The sequence below is a fragment of the Balaenoptera musculus genome, chromosome X (assembly GCF_009873245.2).
Source record: "Balaenoptera musculus isolate JJ_BM4_2016_0621 chromosome X, mBalMus1.pri.v3, whole genome shotgun sequence".
Classification (NCBI taxonomy): domain Eukaryota; kingdom Metazoa; phylum Chordata; class Mammalia; order Artiodactyla; family Balaenopteridae; genus Balaenoptera; species Balaenoptera musculus.
In genome coordinates this window covers 42,995,641-43,009,930 of record NC_045806.1, presented here as the reverse complement: position 1 = coordinate 43,009,930, position 14,290 = coordinate 42,995,641, and the positions used below count along the sequence as shown (strand labels likewise).

Genomic DNA, 14,290 nt, shown 5'->3' with positions numbered 1-14,290 from the left:
GATGGATGGATGGATGCGAAAGGCCTCCCACCTACTGGGCAGCCAGCCAACCGATGTTTGTTGAGCAACAGCTAACGTGGATTGTGTGCTGATTCTGTGCCATGTCTCTCATCTGATCCTCACAGCACCCCTCTTGGTAGCCCCACTTTGCAACTGAAAAAAATGAAAGCAAAAAAGGTCAGAAATTTGCCCACAACTGGGATTAAGCCCAAGCAGCCTGATTCTGGAGTCTGTACTCTTAACTACTGTGCTTGATTTAAGTGGCTGGTGGGTGGCCATACGTGTGCAAAAGTTCAGAGATGAATAAAGCGTGGCTTGCTTAGGAAGTGGGGAGACATATGTAGCTGGAATGCAGAGTGTGTGAAGGGGAGGTGATGGGCGACAAAGCTAGAAAAGTCAGCTGGCATCCGATTGCAAAGGGCCTTGTATATCATGTTTAAAATTTTGGACTCACTTCTAAGGTCAATGAAAAACCATTTGAAAGGTTGGAAGCCCGGCAGTTTCAGGGTGAGATTTACGTTCTGGAATGTTCACTCGATCTGCTGTGAGACGGATAGATTGGAGGGAGTGCTGCTCAACTGTTATTTACTTCCTTTGTTTATTTCTGGTTTTTTCCTCCCTTTCATTTTTCATTTTTAAAATGCCAACCTCACTGGACTTTACTGACAGGTAAAAGGATTTATCCACATCAGGGCCAGCACATCTCTTGGAGGGCAGGTGGGGGAGGTAAAGGATGACTGTCAGGAAAACCCCAGCTGTGATGGAGCCAATTGGTAAAGGGGAGAGTGGTAGGTTTCCTCTTGCCTTCCCTATGGCTGCACTTTGTCTCACCGCCTGTATTTCACACTCTCACTCACCAGATGCTAAGAACAGTCGACTCCAGATTCCATGCTCCCCCCAACCCCCAAATGACAAATGGGTGTATTTTTTCTGACCCTGAAGGGGTTTCACACAACACCTCCCAGGAAATATAAATCCTTTTCCAGAACCCGGCAGGAGGCAGAAGCAAAGTCAAACAGCCTGACCTGCTAACCTTCCTCTTGGGGTTTGATAGCATCTGTCTCCCAGAAACCTTGCTTTTGAAAAAGAGGTTTCTCCTGTCTGAGATTTCAGGTGCCTGTCAGCCAGCCCTGTGGCACATACTGTCTGCTGGAGGGAAGAGGGGGCTTGCCAGGGAAATCTCCTCTGGCAACGAAGGGCCCACTTCTGAACTGATATAGCAACTTACTTCTCATCGTGATGCAGCTTCTAGACCAGGCACACCTAGAATGATTTGTCATATGTCTTTAACTGCCTTTGAGTATACTCTTGGGGTTTCCATCCTACTTCCCTGGCCCTTCCTTCTCAGTCCCTCATGGAATCCTCTTTCTCTGCCCATCTGATAAATGTTGGAGTACCCCCAGATTCACCCTCACCTCATCTTCTCACCACTCCCACTCCCTAGCTGCACCTGCTTTACAAAGGAAGGCCTAGCTGCAACATTGCCAAAGAGAACTAGTGCCGAGGTTTGGGTCCTGAAGGAAACCAAGAACCAGAGGAGGTAGAGCTGGGTCTGAGATGAAGTTCCACAGTGGTGCTTCTTTACTGGGGAGGGGGGTGGCCCAGAACTTTTAAAATGCAGATCCCTAGGTCCTGCCCAGGGAAGGTCTTCGTTCGTTAGTTTGAGGGAGCAACACAGGCATGTGTATTTTGAAAAATCTTCAAGAGACGGTCTATCACTCCTTTTTATTTTGAAAATAATTAAAACCTACAGAAAGTTATAAGATTAGCACAATGAGTACCCATATACCCTTTATCCAGTTTCACCAACTATTAATATTTTGCAATCTTGCTTTATCTATCTATCTAGCACACAACTGACTAAAATGGTGAAACATGTGGGGATATATGTTTATGTATTTTTAAAAAATGGTGAAAGTATAATTATTATTCTATAACATAATAATTATTATTTTGCTGAACCATTTGAAAGTTAGCTGCAGACATCAGGATATTCAAGTACCTCAGTGTGTATCTCCTAGGATCAAGGACATTCTTCCACATATAATTCATACTCATTTTCCTTACATATCCCAATAATGACTTCTGTAGACATTCCCCTCCATCCCATCCAAAAGCCACTTATTGCATGGAGTTATCCTTTAGTCTCCTGTCATCTAGAACAGTTCCCCGGCCTTTTTGCTGGTCTTTTATGACACTGACATTTTTCTAGTCCAGGCCAATAGTTCTGAAGAATGTCTGAGAGATTCTGATCTACAGCCAAGGTAGAGAACAACTTAGAGAATACTTTAGTTTGGAGAGATCATAACCAGTCAATGAACTGAAGGGCAGGCCTAGGGCCAAAAATAGAGACTCAGGAACTGTGTGAAAACTGAAAGGAGGTCAGGAGGGAAGTGAAGAAGTGTGGTGGCTGGGCAGATTGGGTGGCTTAAAAGTAAAAGGTCACAGCAGCTATTCTTCCCAGGGTTACAAATACTGAAATACACCCAGCAGTGATTCACCTGGTGATTTCTTCAGTCCTCTCACCTGTCTCCTGTGCCCCAAGCCCTTATGATGATCTGTCATGTCATTTGTTGAACATATACTCTGTGTCAGGCACTGTTCTAAACACATTATATGTATTACCTCATTGAACCTTTACCACCACAATCTCTCTAGGAGGCAAGAACCGTGATTGTCCTTATTTTTTTAAATTTTTACAATGAAGTATAGTTGATTTACAATATTGTGTTAGTTTCAGGTGTACAGCAAAGTGATTCAGATATATAGAGATATATATATCTATCTATATAGATAGATAGATAGATATATCAGATCCTTTTTTCTCTGACCAGGGATTGAACCCAGGCCCTCTGCAGTGAAAGAGTGGAGTCCTAACCACTGAACCACCAGGGAATTCCCGCAGATCCTTTTCTGTTATAGGTTATTACAAGATATTGAATGTAGTTCCCCGTGCTGTACAGTAAAACTGTTGTTTATCTACTTTATATATAGTGGTGTGGATCTGTTAATCCCAAACTCCTAATTTATTAAATTAGGAGTGATTGTCCCTATTTAATGGATGAGGGAACTGAAGCCCAGAGGGGTGGTAACTTGTTCAGGGTCACACAGCTAGTAAGTAGGGTCCCAGAATTTGAATCCAGGCAGTCCTGTCTCTAGAGCCTTCACTTTTTTTTTTCATTTTATTTTTAAAACTATTATTCAATAAAATTGACTTTTTCTTCGTTTGATTTTCAGTTCTAGGATACAGAACAGTTCCATCATGCCCCAAAACCGCCCTGGCGCTATCCCTTTATAGTCACCCCTCACCCTCTCCTATGAAGAATGTTGTCATTTTTTGTTTTGTTCCTTCTGGAGGCTGTGTTGCCAATGTCAGGGTCTTTTAAATTGTGCACCGTTAAGCAGGTCTTTCCTATGCATTCGCCAACCAGTAGTCATTTGGGTCCTGACGAAGAACCGTTAGTTCAGTTTTCCATCTGCGTTATGCTAATTAGGAGCAGTTTCATGCATCCAGGGGTCAAGAGGAAACAGCTCTATCGGGCGGCTTTCCTGAGCTCCTCATACTGTGTTATCTTTCCAGTACTTCCTCGTTCCCCAGGCTTCCATGTTTGGTTCTCTGGGCTAGAAAGAACCCATGTCCAGGATTGCGCTGGGACTGGGAGGGGACAAGCGGGAGGGGACAAGGAAGGGGGTGACAGAGACAAAAAGAAAGCCCCGGGTTTGGGCCTCTCCCTCTTAGAGCTTCAGGCGCATTGAAGAGAGAGGAAGGGTCTTCTCCTTCAGAGTTTTTGGCTTCTGCCATTTCCCATACCCGGCCGTGGAACTACCTGGTGACCGGGGCGTGAGGGAACAGAAAAAAGAGGAGGGAGAAGAAAGCACCCGTGTATTTTCTGCACTCTATCTGGGGCTTAGGACTTCCCTTTGCTGCTCCTCCATCCAGAACTAGAGGCTGCCTCCTGGATCTCCTTTCGCACCACTCTGCTCACTTGCAGTTTTCAGAATGTGTTGAGTTTGTGGTGGGAGATGCTGGAGGAACAAAAGTGGTAAACTTACCACCAGTTCGGTGTTACTTTTATTTCTAGTGTTCTCTGATTTGTCTGCTGATATATGCCGAGTTCTTAAAGAGTTGCTCATGCTTTCTGTACAAGTTTTAGAGTCAAGTTCCGTAGTTGATAAAGAGAGGTGTGTGTTTGCTCGATCATATCCAGAATCAAAAATCAACCCTCACTTTTAAACCCCATGCCACACTGCCTCTCCACATAAATGTCCCATAGACACTATGAGCTCATCATGTGCCAACCGGATTTCATTACCCATTCATTCACCTAGTCTTACCTCTTCCAATGATCCCTATCTCAACCATCACACCATCATTTGCCCAGTTGTCCAAGCCTAAATCCCAGGCATTGTCTTTGACCCCTCCCCCTCTATACTGTCCACATCCAATCATTCATTGATCCTTGCTTCTCCCTCCTTATTTCCACGATCTTAAATTACTCAGGTCTTTATTCTTTACCACCTGGATTATTGCTACAGTCAGCTAATTGGTGTGACAGGCTGATATTTTTATTTTTTTATTCAACTTTCTACTTTGTATTGGCTATATACACAAAAACACACAAAATTATAAGCCCAATATATTATTATTTTTATGCATTTTTATGGGAAGTATAGTTAATTTACAATGTGTTCGTTTCGAGTGTACAGCAAAGTTATAAATATATATATATATATATTCTTTTTCAGGTTCTTTTCCATTATAGTTTATTACAAGATATTGACTATAGTTCCCTATGCTATATAGTAGGTCTTTATTGTTTAACTATTTTATATATAGTAGTGTGTATTCAAACTCCTGATTTATCTCTCCCCCTCCCTGCTATCCCCTTTGGTAACCATAAGTTTGTTTTCTATGCCTGTGAATCTATTTCTGTTTTGTAACTAAGTTCATTTGTATCATTTTTTTTAGATTCCACATATAAGTGATATCATATGACATTTGTCTTCTCTGTCTGACTTACTTCACTTAATATATGCTAATCTCTAGGTCCACCAATGTTGCTGCAAATGACATTATTTCATTCTTTTTTATGGCTGAGTAACATTCCATTGTATATATGTACCACATCTTTATCCATTCATCTGTTGATGGACATTTAGGTTGCTTCCATGTCTTAAGCCCAATATATTATTGATAAATTACCACAAGCTGAACTTACCCTGGTCAAGAAACAGAACATTACCAGCATCCAAAAGGCCCTCTTTCGTGCTTCTTCTCAAATACTACCCCTTCCCTTCTCCCTGTAGGTGACCGCTATACTGGCTCTCAACACCACAGCTAGGCTCTGCCATTTTAAAAACTTTATGTATAAATAGAATCATACTGTATGATTTTCTTGTGCCTAATTTCCTTAGCTCAACATTATGTTTGTGAGAATCAATCATGTTGTTGTGTGTTGTTTTATTCTCACTGCTGTATAATATTCCATTGTATGTTAAATCATACATTTTATGGTTGATGGATATTTGGGTTATTTCCAGTTTGGGCCTATTAAGAATAGTGCTGCTACGAATACTCTTATACATGTCTTTTGGTGGCCATAAGCACTCATTTGTACTTGATGTATACCTATAGATTATATTTCTGACATGCATATGTTCATCTTTAACAGATACTGCTAAATTATTTTCCAGAGAGGTTGTACCAATTTATACCTCCGCTAGTGGTGTACGAGAGTTCCTGTTGCTCTATAGTTGGATAATATTTTAGGAGATTAATATGCTTATATATATATTTTTTCACCCCATATATTCCTCCTTTTATTTCCTTCCATTAAGCAGGTTCTGGCCCTCTTGGTCACCAGGAGGTTTGTAGAAGGGCAGAAAACTGACATTTCCCACAGTACTGGCTGGCTTTTGTTCACAAGAGCCTTGAGCCCCAGAGGGAGGAAAAAATCTGCAGTAAAGAAAAAACATCTTGGAATAAATAGAAAGGGAAGAGGATTTTCCCAGATTAAAAAAGAGATTTTTCCAATATAAAGGAAGGAGAGAAAGAGCTCTGTGGATTCCAGAGTGGCAGAGCCTGGCCTGGCTTCTGGGCAGCGTATGGGGAAGGCCCTAGTGAGAAGTGGTGAGGTACGGAATCTAGGAAGTTGGGACCGGAAGCAAAAGTTTTTCACAAAAGCATCACAGTGCTGCCGGACCTGAAGGGCCCTGCACAGGGGTCAATGTGTATGTCAACATTTACCAGTGTGAGCAGACGGCTTGATGACTAGAGGGCCATACTGCCATGTGCTGGTGCATATAGACTTCCAGAACCTAGGCACAAAGCAGAGTCAGGGGTCCCGAGAATAACTTAGGCTGAGTTTCCCTCCGGACTTATGGGATTGGGAGCTCAAAATGGAATTAACTCTGATTTATAAAGAGCAGTGATACTTCTTATCCATTGGAGTTGTGGAATGAGGTTTGTACCTCCAACACTGGTCTGGTATTCCCCAGGGCTACTGCTAGCACATATAGCATCTTTGTGAAAGTTAGGAAACAGGCATTGCCTCTGGGCTAACCAGTTAAGGAAAGGCTCACTTTCCTCTGAGCTGGCAGTGTTGGGCCAGTACTTGGCATGATAAGTGGAATGTGGACTAGATTTCAGCCCCCTTTCATGCTTCTTGTACCATACAACCTGAGCAATTATACATAGCAATCCTGAGGAGTCCCCGTCGCGATCCACCCTTCCCATCATCACCAGAGTTCTTGCTCTGAAGCGCACGTCAGACCATGGCACTCCCTAGCTTGAAACCTTTCAGTGGCTCCCCATCACTTAGATCTGAACTGACAAATACACTAGCCACTAGTCACATGTGGCTCTTAAGCATTTGAAGTGTGGCTAGTTCAAATTGAGATGCACTATAAATGTAAAATACATGCCAGATTTCAATGATTCAGTACTAAAAAAGAATTTAAAATATGTCATTAATAATTGTTTATATTGATTACATGTTGAAATGATATTTTTATATATTTGCTTAAATAAAATATAATATTAAAGTTGATATTGTCTGTTGCTTTTTTCTTTTTTTAATGTGGTTAACAGACAATTTAAAACTGCATATGTGGCTCACATTATTTTTTTTCCTTCTAGTTTTATTGAGATATATTGGCATACAGCACTGTATAAGTTTAAGGTGACAGCATAGTGATTTGACTTACATACAGCATGAAATGATTACCACGATAAGTTTAGTGAACGCCCATCATCTCATATAGATGCAAAATAAAAGAAAAAGAAAAAATTTTCCCTTGTGGTGAGAACTCTTAGGATTTACTCTCTTAACATACAGCAGTGTGAATTATCTTTACCATGTTGTACATTACATCCCTAGTACTTACTCATCTTATAACTGAAAGTTCGTACATTTGACCACCTTCATCCAATTCCCCCTACCCCCACCTCCCTCCTCTGGTAACCACAAATCTGATCTCTTTTTCTCTGAGTTTGTTTGCTTGTTTGTTTTTGAAATATAATTGACCTACAACACTGTGTTAGTTCCTGGTACACAACATAGTGATTTGGTATTTCTATACATTTGAAAATGATCACCACTCACATTATATTTTTAATAGACAGTACTGGTCTAGGTAAAGTCCAGACTCCTGACTTTGACACAAAAGCACATCATATTCTTGTCTTTGCTTCTTCTATAGCCTTATATACCCTCCAGTCTTCCTCCTTTCTCCCCACCCCTCCAACACATGCATACACACACTCATTCGTCTGGCTTACAGCCACTTTAAATCCGTTTTCATTCCTTTTCCTACCTTTTGCTTTTGCACAAGCTTTTTCCTTTTCCTCAGATGCACTTGTCTCCCCTGGGTCTTAGGTTCCTCGTGTCTCAAATTTTAAAAGAGCAATAGATAATCTCTAGCATTCCTTCCAGGCCAGTGGTTCTGTAACTTGGCCTCAAAGTAGTACACAGTGGTATAGATCATTCACTAGTCATTGACATTTGCATTCAATGTAAGAAATAATAATATATACTGTGCACTAGTGGCCCACTGTGTTCCAGGCTCAGTTCCAATTGCTTTCCATACCACTTAACCTCATTAGCAATCCTATGAGATGAGTACCATCATTATTCCTGTTTTACACATGGGGAAAACCAGGTTCAGAGAAGTTAAGAGATTTGCCAAGGATACTGGAGACTTCAGAGTTTCTGCTCTTAACATCTATACTGTGTTCGAGAAGCTGGGAATCGATAGCAATTTCAGTTGAAGGAATCCACACAGTGAAAGAATGGATCAGGAAAAGATGACAAGCTGCCCAGATCTCTCATCCTGTTCTTGCTCTTTCAGCATTCAGCTGCCTCGTCCTTCTCTGACACTGGAAGACTGGTGTCTCTACCTCTGTCACTGTCTGACTTTCCTTCCAGGTTTATATTCCCATAGAACCTCAATCATGAAGGCCCAGCCTACAGCTCAGGATGGCTGCCCATGGACACCATTGGACGCTTCCTCTCTGCCCTTGCTCAGCTGTCCCAGGAGTCCAAACGGTCTGGTCAGAAGGGGATTCTCAATATTTTTCAGGGCCCTCTCTTCAGGTTCAGGGATTTCCCCGAATTCTCTGGAATTAGGTTGCCTCATCAGCAAGAAATGCATTTATCGAATAATCCCACGAAGTCATAGGTAAACACAGAGGAAATGTGCAAATAAAAGAGCAGAAGCACATTCATCTAATTGGGTCTCTCTTCAACACACGCTCACACTCTTCTCACCCACACACACTTTTTAAAAAAAAATCATTCTAAAAACAACCTAACAGCAACATTAAAGAGGAGTTGTGGGAGAAATCATCTGAAGTGATTTAATAGAAAAGCTGTAGAATGTGTCAGACCTGGGTTCTGCTCCTGGCTTTGCTATGTGACCTTCAGCAAGATAACCTCTGTCTGAGTCTTCTGATAAACTGTTGAGCCCCCTCCATCCCTTCAATCCCCCACCATGTATCCAACCATCTAGCCCTCTTGCTTTGGATTCTTCCACAAAACACAGGCATTCAGCTTGCTTTTCTCTCCTTCAGGAGCTGTCAGCCTTTGCCCTTTGTCTTGAGGTTCAGCTTTCGCAGGATTGACTGAGATGTGGAATCCAGGCCTGCAGTCCCCCCTTCTTTGCTGCCCCCCAGAGACAAGGGGCCATGGCCTGGCACCCGGGAAGCTTTTACTAATCTGATACTCATGATTTTCATTCAAAGGTTTTGCTGTCAGCCCCTTCAGGGAAACAGAGAGGGGTTAACAAAAAATCACTAAAACTGGAATATTGACAAAATTTCCAGAATCTTAGAAAGTACTCCGGGTCCCTGTCCCTGTTGTTTTGTCCCTAGGTCTCTTGCTAGATGCTTCCTTGAAGCCCCAGAAGCCTTCTGTTCAGTTTTATCTCTCAGGATAGAGCTCAGCGATCCTCTCATTTGTCGCTGACTAGCTGTGTGATATTGAGCAGGTCATTTACCCTGCGCCTCAGGGGATGTACTATCTCCTACTAATATTTCCTCTTATGCTTTCTTCTTCTTTTTAATCTTCCTCTCTCTCATTGCTCCCCTCACCTGGAGCACTCTCCCCAACTCCCACCCAGGCTCTGTACTGGTGGCAGCTTAATCTTTAGGTCTCAGCTGAGGTAATGCCTGCTGAGAGAGGCCTTCTCTGTATACCAAATCTAAAGCAGGCCCTCTGCTCATTACTTTCTCTTGATATTTCTTCTTCCTGTTAGCTATCACAATTTGAAATTATGTATTTACTTTTCTGCTTATTTATTATCTGTCTCATCCCTAGACTGGGAGCCTTAGGAAGGCTGGCACCGTGTGCCTTGTTCCCTGTCTGGGTACCTATATAGAGATGGTAGTTATTCACGCAAAACTACTGTGGCTGAACTCTGGGAGGGCACTTTCATTTTGTATTGCCTGTGCTCTCTCTGGTTCTCACAAGCAATCCAGTTGCATCAAGGCTTTTATTTTTAAAAAATTAGAGGCGGAGAACAGAATCTACTGAAGACGCGGAGAGACTAAGGGAAGGGTCATATTTTCCTATCTCTCCCCTGCTTCTCTCCCAAGCCCTGTCCTCTGTTTTCCCCACACTCCAAATTCCTCTCTGTCTCCTATCAGAATTGCCCTCTCTCCTCCACCTTTGCCTCAGTTTGATGCCCTCAGGAGACTTTCTTTTTCTGCAGGTAATTAAATTATGTACAAAAGGACATTACTGAGAAGGTTAAACAAAGCCTCCTTTGTTGCTTCCCCCGCCCCCCATCCCATTTTTCCCAACACCCACCAGAAGCTAATGGTATTATGAATTTAATGTGTAAAGTTTTGATTCAAGATTGTGGCCTTCCTGAGGACAATGACCACTCTTTCATCCTCCAGATCCTCTGCCCCAAGCAGTAAGTATTTGAGGAATGAAAGGAGGAGTGGACTTTCTGTTCTGTCTTGAACACTAATTATTGACTGACTTCCCAAGGAGGGGGAAGCTGTCCTGTGAGGGACACAAGGGCAGTGCCTACCCTTCAGGTACTTATGATCTGAATGAGGAGAGAAAAGAATGCATAAGATAGCATATTCTCCAGGTCAAATGAAGGAACCAACTAGCATTGTTGGAGTTCAGAGAAAAGACTACCCTGAGGCCTCAGAGCTAAGGTAGGATTTAAGTTGGGTGTTAAAGAAAGAAGATCTTAATTAATCAGAGAGTGAGTGGGGAGAACATTAGGAGAAGAAAGCAACCCAAGTGAATCTGTGGGGTAAGGAATATAAATACCTCCCTGGGCACACCAGTGTCTAGTAGGTTTCTTCCTGACATATCATCATCTACCATTAGCTGCCAGTCTGCAGCTGAAGTCCCCAAGGCAGCCTGTTATTCTAAAGCAGCTTCTCTGGTCACCTTTTGGGGATTTGTGAATGCCATTTTACAGGTTACTAGTTTCATAAATAGCCCTAAATTATATTCTGGATATGTTATATGAATCCAATGGGTGTGCACTGAGGTATAAGATGGGCTGCTGCACTGGTAGGGCCTATACAGAAGTTTTCGTAAGTACTACTTTATATCTTATTTAACAAACATTTATATAGCATTTACTAGTGCTAGGCATTGTGCTAAGCACTTTAAAATATTAACTCATTAACAGATACCAACCTCATATTGACCTATGAGGTAAGTGCTATTATTATCCTCATTTCAGAGATGAGTAAACTGAGGCACAGAGAGGTTAAGTCACTTACTCATGGTCACACAGCTGATAAGCAGCAGAGCTGGGGTTCAATCCTTTTTTTTTTGGTTTTTATAACAGCTTTTTTGGGATATAACTCATGTGACATACAATTCACCCCTTTCCAGTGAATAATTCAGTGGTTTTCAGTTCATTCACCAGGTTGTGCAACCACCGCCTAACTTCTTCACCACCTCAAAAAGAGACCCTGTCCCCGTTAGCAATCACTCCCCATTCCCCCACCCCAGCCCCTGGTAACTGCTGATCTCTTTCTACCTCTTCTGGACATTTCACATAAATGGAACCACCCACTATTGTGGACTTTTGTGTCTGGCTTCTTTCACTCAGCATAAAGTTGTTTTGTTTTTTAATTGAAGTACAGTTGATTTGCAATGTTTCAGGTGTACAGCAAGGTGATTCGGTTATATATATATGTATTCTTTTTTCAGATTCTTTTCCATTATAGGTTATTACAAGATACTGAATATAGTTCCCTGACAGTAGGGCCTTGTTGTTAGCATAAAGTTTTTAAGGTTCATCCATATTGTAGCTTGTGCCATACAACTTCATTCCTTTTTATGGCTGAACAACAGTCCATTGTACATAGGGACTACATTTTGTTTCTCTAGTCATCATGGACATTAGATTTTTTTTTCATAATCCTTGATTTGTCTATTTTTCTATACTAATCCACCTGTCTGTCCAATAGAACTTTCCAATGATGGAACGTTCTAGATCTGCACTGTCTAATGTGGGAGCCACCAGCTACATGTGGCTATTGAGCACTTGAGATGTGGCTAGTGTGGCTGAAAAGCGCCTTATTTAATTATACTTGAGTTTAATTACTTCAAATGTAAATCGCTCCTGTGGGACGGACCACAGTCTATAGCTGCAGAGGAGCTATGATAGGTTGATCAGAATCAGAGGCTCGATTCACGAGTCACTCTGAGACTGTGTGGCCAAGAAAGGACACTCCAAGCAACCTGAAAAATAACCACCCCCCCCCCCAGCTCTAGGAGATCTGCTCCCTGCACGGTCACGATGAAATACTGCACAGGGGTCTCGGCCCCTGGTCCAGCCAATCACAAAAGGGATCCAAATTCTGGAAGAAGTCACACATTGGCCCTAACCAGAAGGCTGAAGCTACCTATCATGATGTTGCAATTGCTACAGACCCGAGTGGCTGAGGAGGAAGGGAAACAGAGGTAAAAAACTGCTGGATTACTTATGCCTGACTCCCGGCCAGGCCCAGGAACAGGGGTGAGGAAGTAGGAGGGCGTTCCCTTGTGTGATGAGTAATTTACATCCACTCCCCCAACAGCAGCTGCCTGGGCTCCCACAGCACAGCAAGGGCTCCTTGGCCTGAGAACAAGGTTGGTGGAGCTGGGACTTCTTGTTCCTCAGAGACAAAGCGAACCCAGAACTGACCAAAGTGAGGCACAGATGTGCACCTGAGGCCGGCACAGGGGACAGTCACGGCTCAGAGAAGACAGAACAAGCCCCTCGGTATGAAGTGCCCAGGGAGCCTGGCAGCTCTTCAAGGGGATACCCATCTGCAATCTAAGATCCAAAGGTTTTTACGCAAGTTGGCACTCAAGTTCATTTGGAGGCAAACCTGACCCACACCAGCGTGTGTGACTGTTACCGCTCTGACGCTAAAAGTCACTGAACGCAGGCTCTGCCTCAGCCCTTGTCAACACCACATACCTAAAACCCACAGTTCTGAGTTCTGTAATGCACCCAGCCCCAAGGTTTTCAGGAAAGGGACTAGGCCAGTATCGGGTCCTCCCAGCTACATTCAAAGCTCTCCAAAAAGGGTTTATGTGTTTTCCTCAGGATAGCTCCTCCAGATACCAAGAAGGACTGCTGTTTCAGTGGAAGGATTCGGGAAGGGGGTGTACTCCTAGTGTATCCTTGGCCTTCAGGGACTGCTGCAGGCAGACACCGCAGAGAAGAACACAGGTGGAGTGCCTGCGTACCAACCCTGGAAGATGCACCTGCGTGCCTCCCACAGGCCGGAGGAGGCATGGGAAGGCAATTCTTGGAACTCATAGGGTAGTGCTTCCAGGAACGTCCACCAACGCTAGGTTTACATGCAGGGTGGCTTTCTTTTCAGGATGATATGAATGATAAGCCTTGTGTTCTAAGTCAGGCCCCAGACGCTCAATCTTCCTGAACTCCCGTAAGGTGTACAGGATAAAAAGGATTTCACCTAAACGGTATCAGTCACTAGAAACAGTTCTTCATTCAACAAAAATATAAGGTGTGTACACTGTGCGCCAGGTACCAGGGCAGTCCTAGGACACGGTGAGTCCTAGACCCTGCACTCACAGGGAGAGACAGATGGCAGAGGCCAGGAGCCATCATGGATGCAGTGAGAGCAGCAGACGTACAGGCAGTGCCGGCCCGGGGCCTGTGGCTGCAGGGTTTCCTCCCTGAGCCAGGACAGGGTGTGGAGGGGCAGCATGGAGCCTGGCTGTGGGTTACTGGCTAGCAGTCCTCTCTCTCCGGAGCTTTACTCTGCTCACCTGTCTTTTCCTTGATCTCACAGAGCACACTGAAGAGAGCAGGCTTCATCCCATGGCAATTCAGAGCATGCTTTCTGGCCCGCGCCTCCTCCAGGCTCCGGTCGGTGATGGCCATGATCTGCTGCAGGACGTCGCCCGTATCGGGGCGCGGCGGCGTCCCGGGCGCGGCGGCGCGGGGCGGGGCGGCGCGGGGGGCGGGGCGCGGCGGGCGCTTAACCAGGAGCCGCCGAGCCTGGAGAGCTCGAGCGGACGTCATAGCCAACTGCCGCCATCTGTGCGGCGCGGGCGCGCCCTCAATCAATTCTTAACCATTATGCTCTAGTGCCTCTCTCTACAAAAATCCTGGATGGATGGTTGAATTAAGATCCTTTAAATCTTGTTAAAGGAATCTTGAGACTATTCCTTTTGTTTCTTTTTAATAAACTTTATTTTAGAATAATTTTAGATTTACACAGAAGCTGCAAAGATAGTACCGAAAATTCACCCTGTTTCCCCTTATATTAGCATGTTACATAACTGTGGCC

General features: G+C 43.7%; 1 protein-coding gene across 1 annotated transcript; it reads right to left on the bottom strand.

The window, feature by feature from the left end:
* On the bottom strand, positions 1-14,022 carry LOC118888284 (pre-B-cell leukemia transcription factor 4-like). Its single transcript, XM_036839272.1, has 2 exons — positions 13,767-14,022; positions 1-153 (listed from the first exon to the last, which is right to left on the bottom strand). Exons 1-2 carry the CDS (start codon positions 14,020-14,022, stop codon positions 32-34), a joined length of 378 nt encoding a protein of 125 aa, XP_036695167.1. The 3' UTR covers positions 1-31.
* Positions 14,023-14,290: the final 268 nt, after the last annotated feature.

Bases quoted from the DNA above. Each gene is read 5' to 3' on its own strand.
- LOC118888284 (XM_036839272.1), bottom strand. From the start codon at position 14,022: ATGACGTCCGCTCGAGCTCTCCAGGCTCGGCGGCTCCTGGTTAAGCGC. The intron at 154-13,766 runs GTGAGCAGAGTA...CATTTTTTTCAG, and splicing joins TGAGATCAAGGAAAAGACAG to TTGCAAAGTGGGGCTACCAA.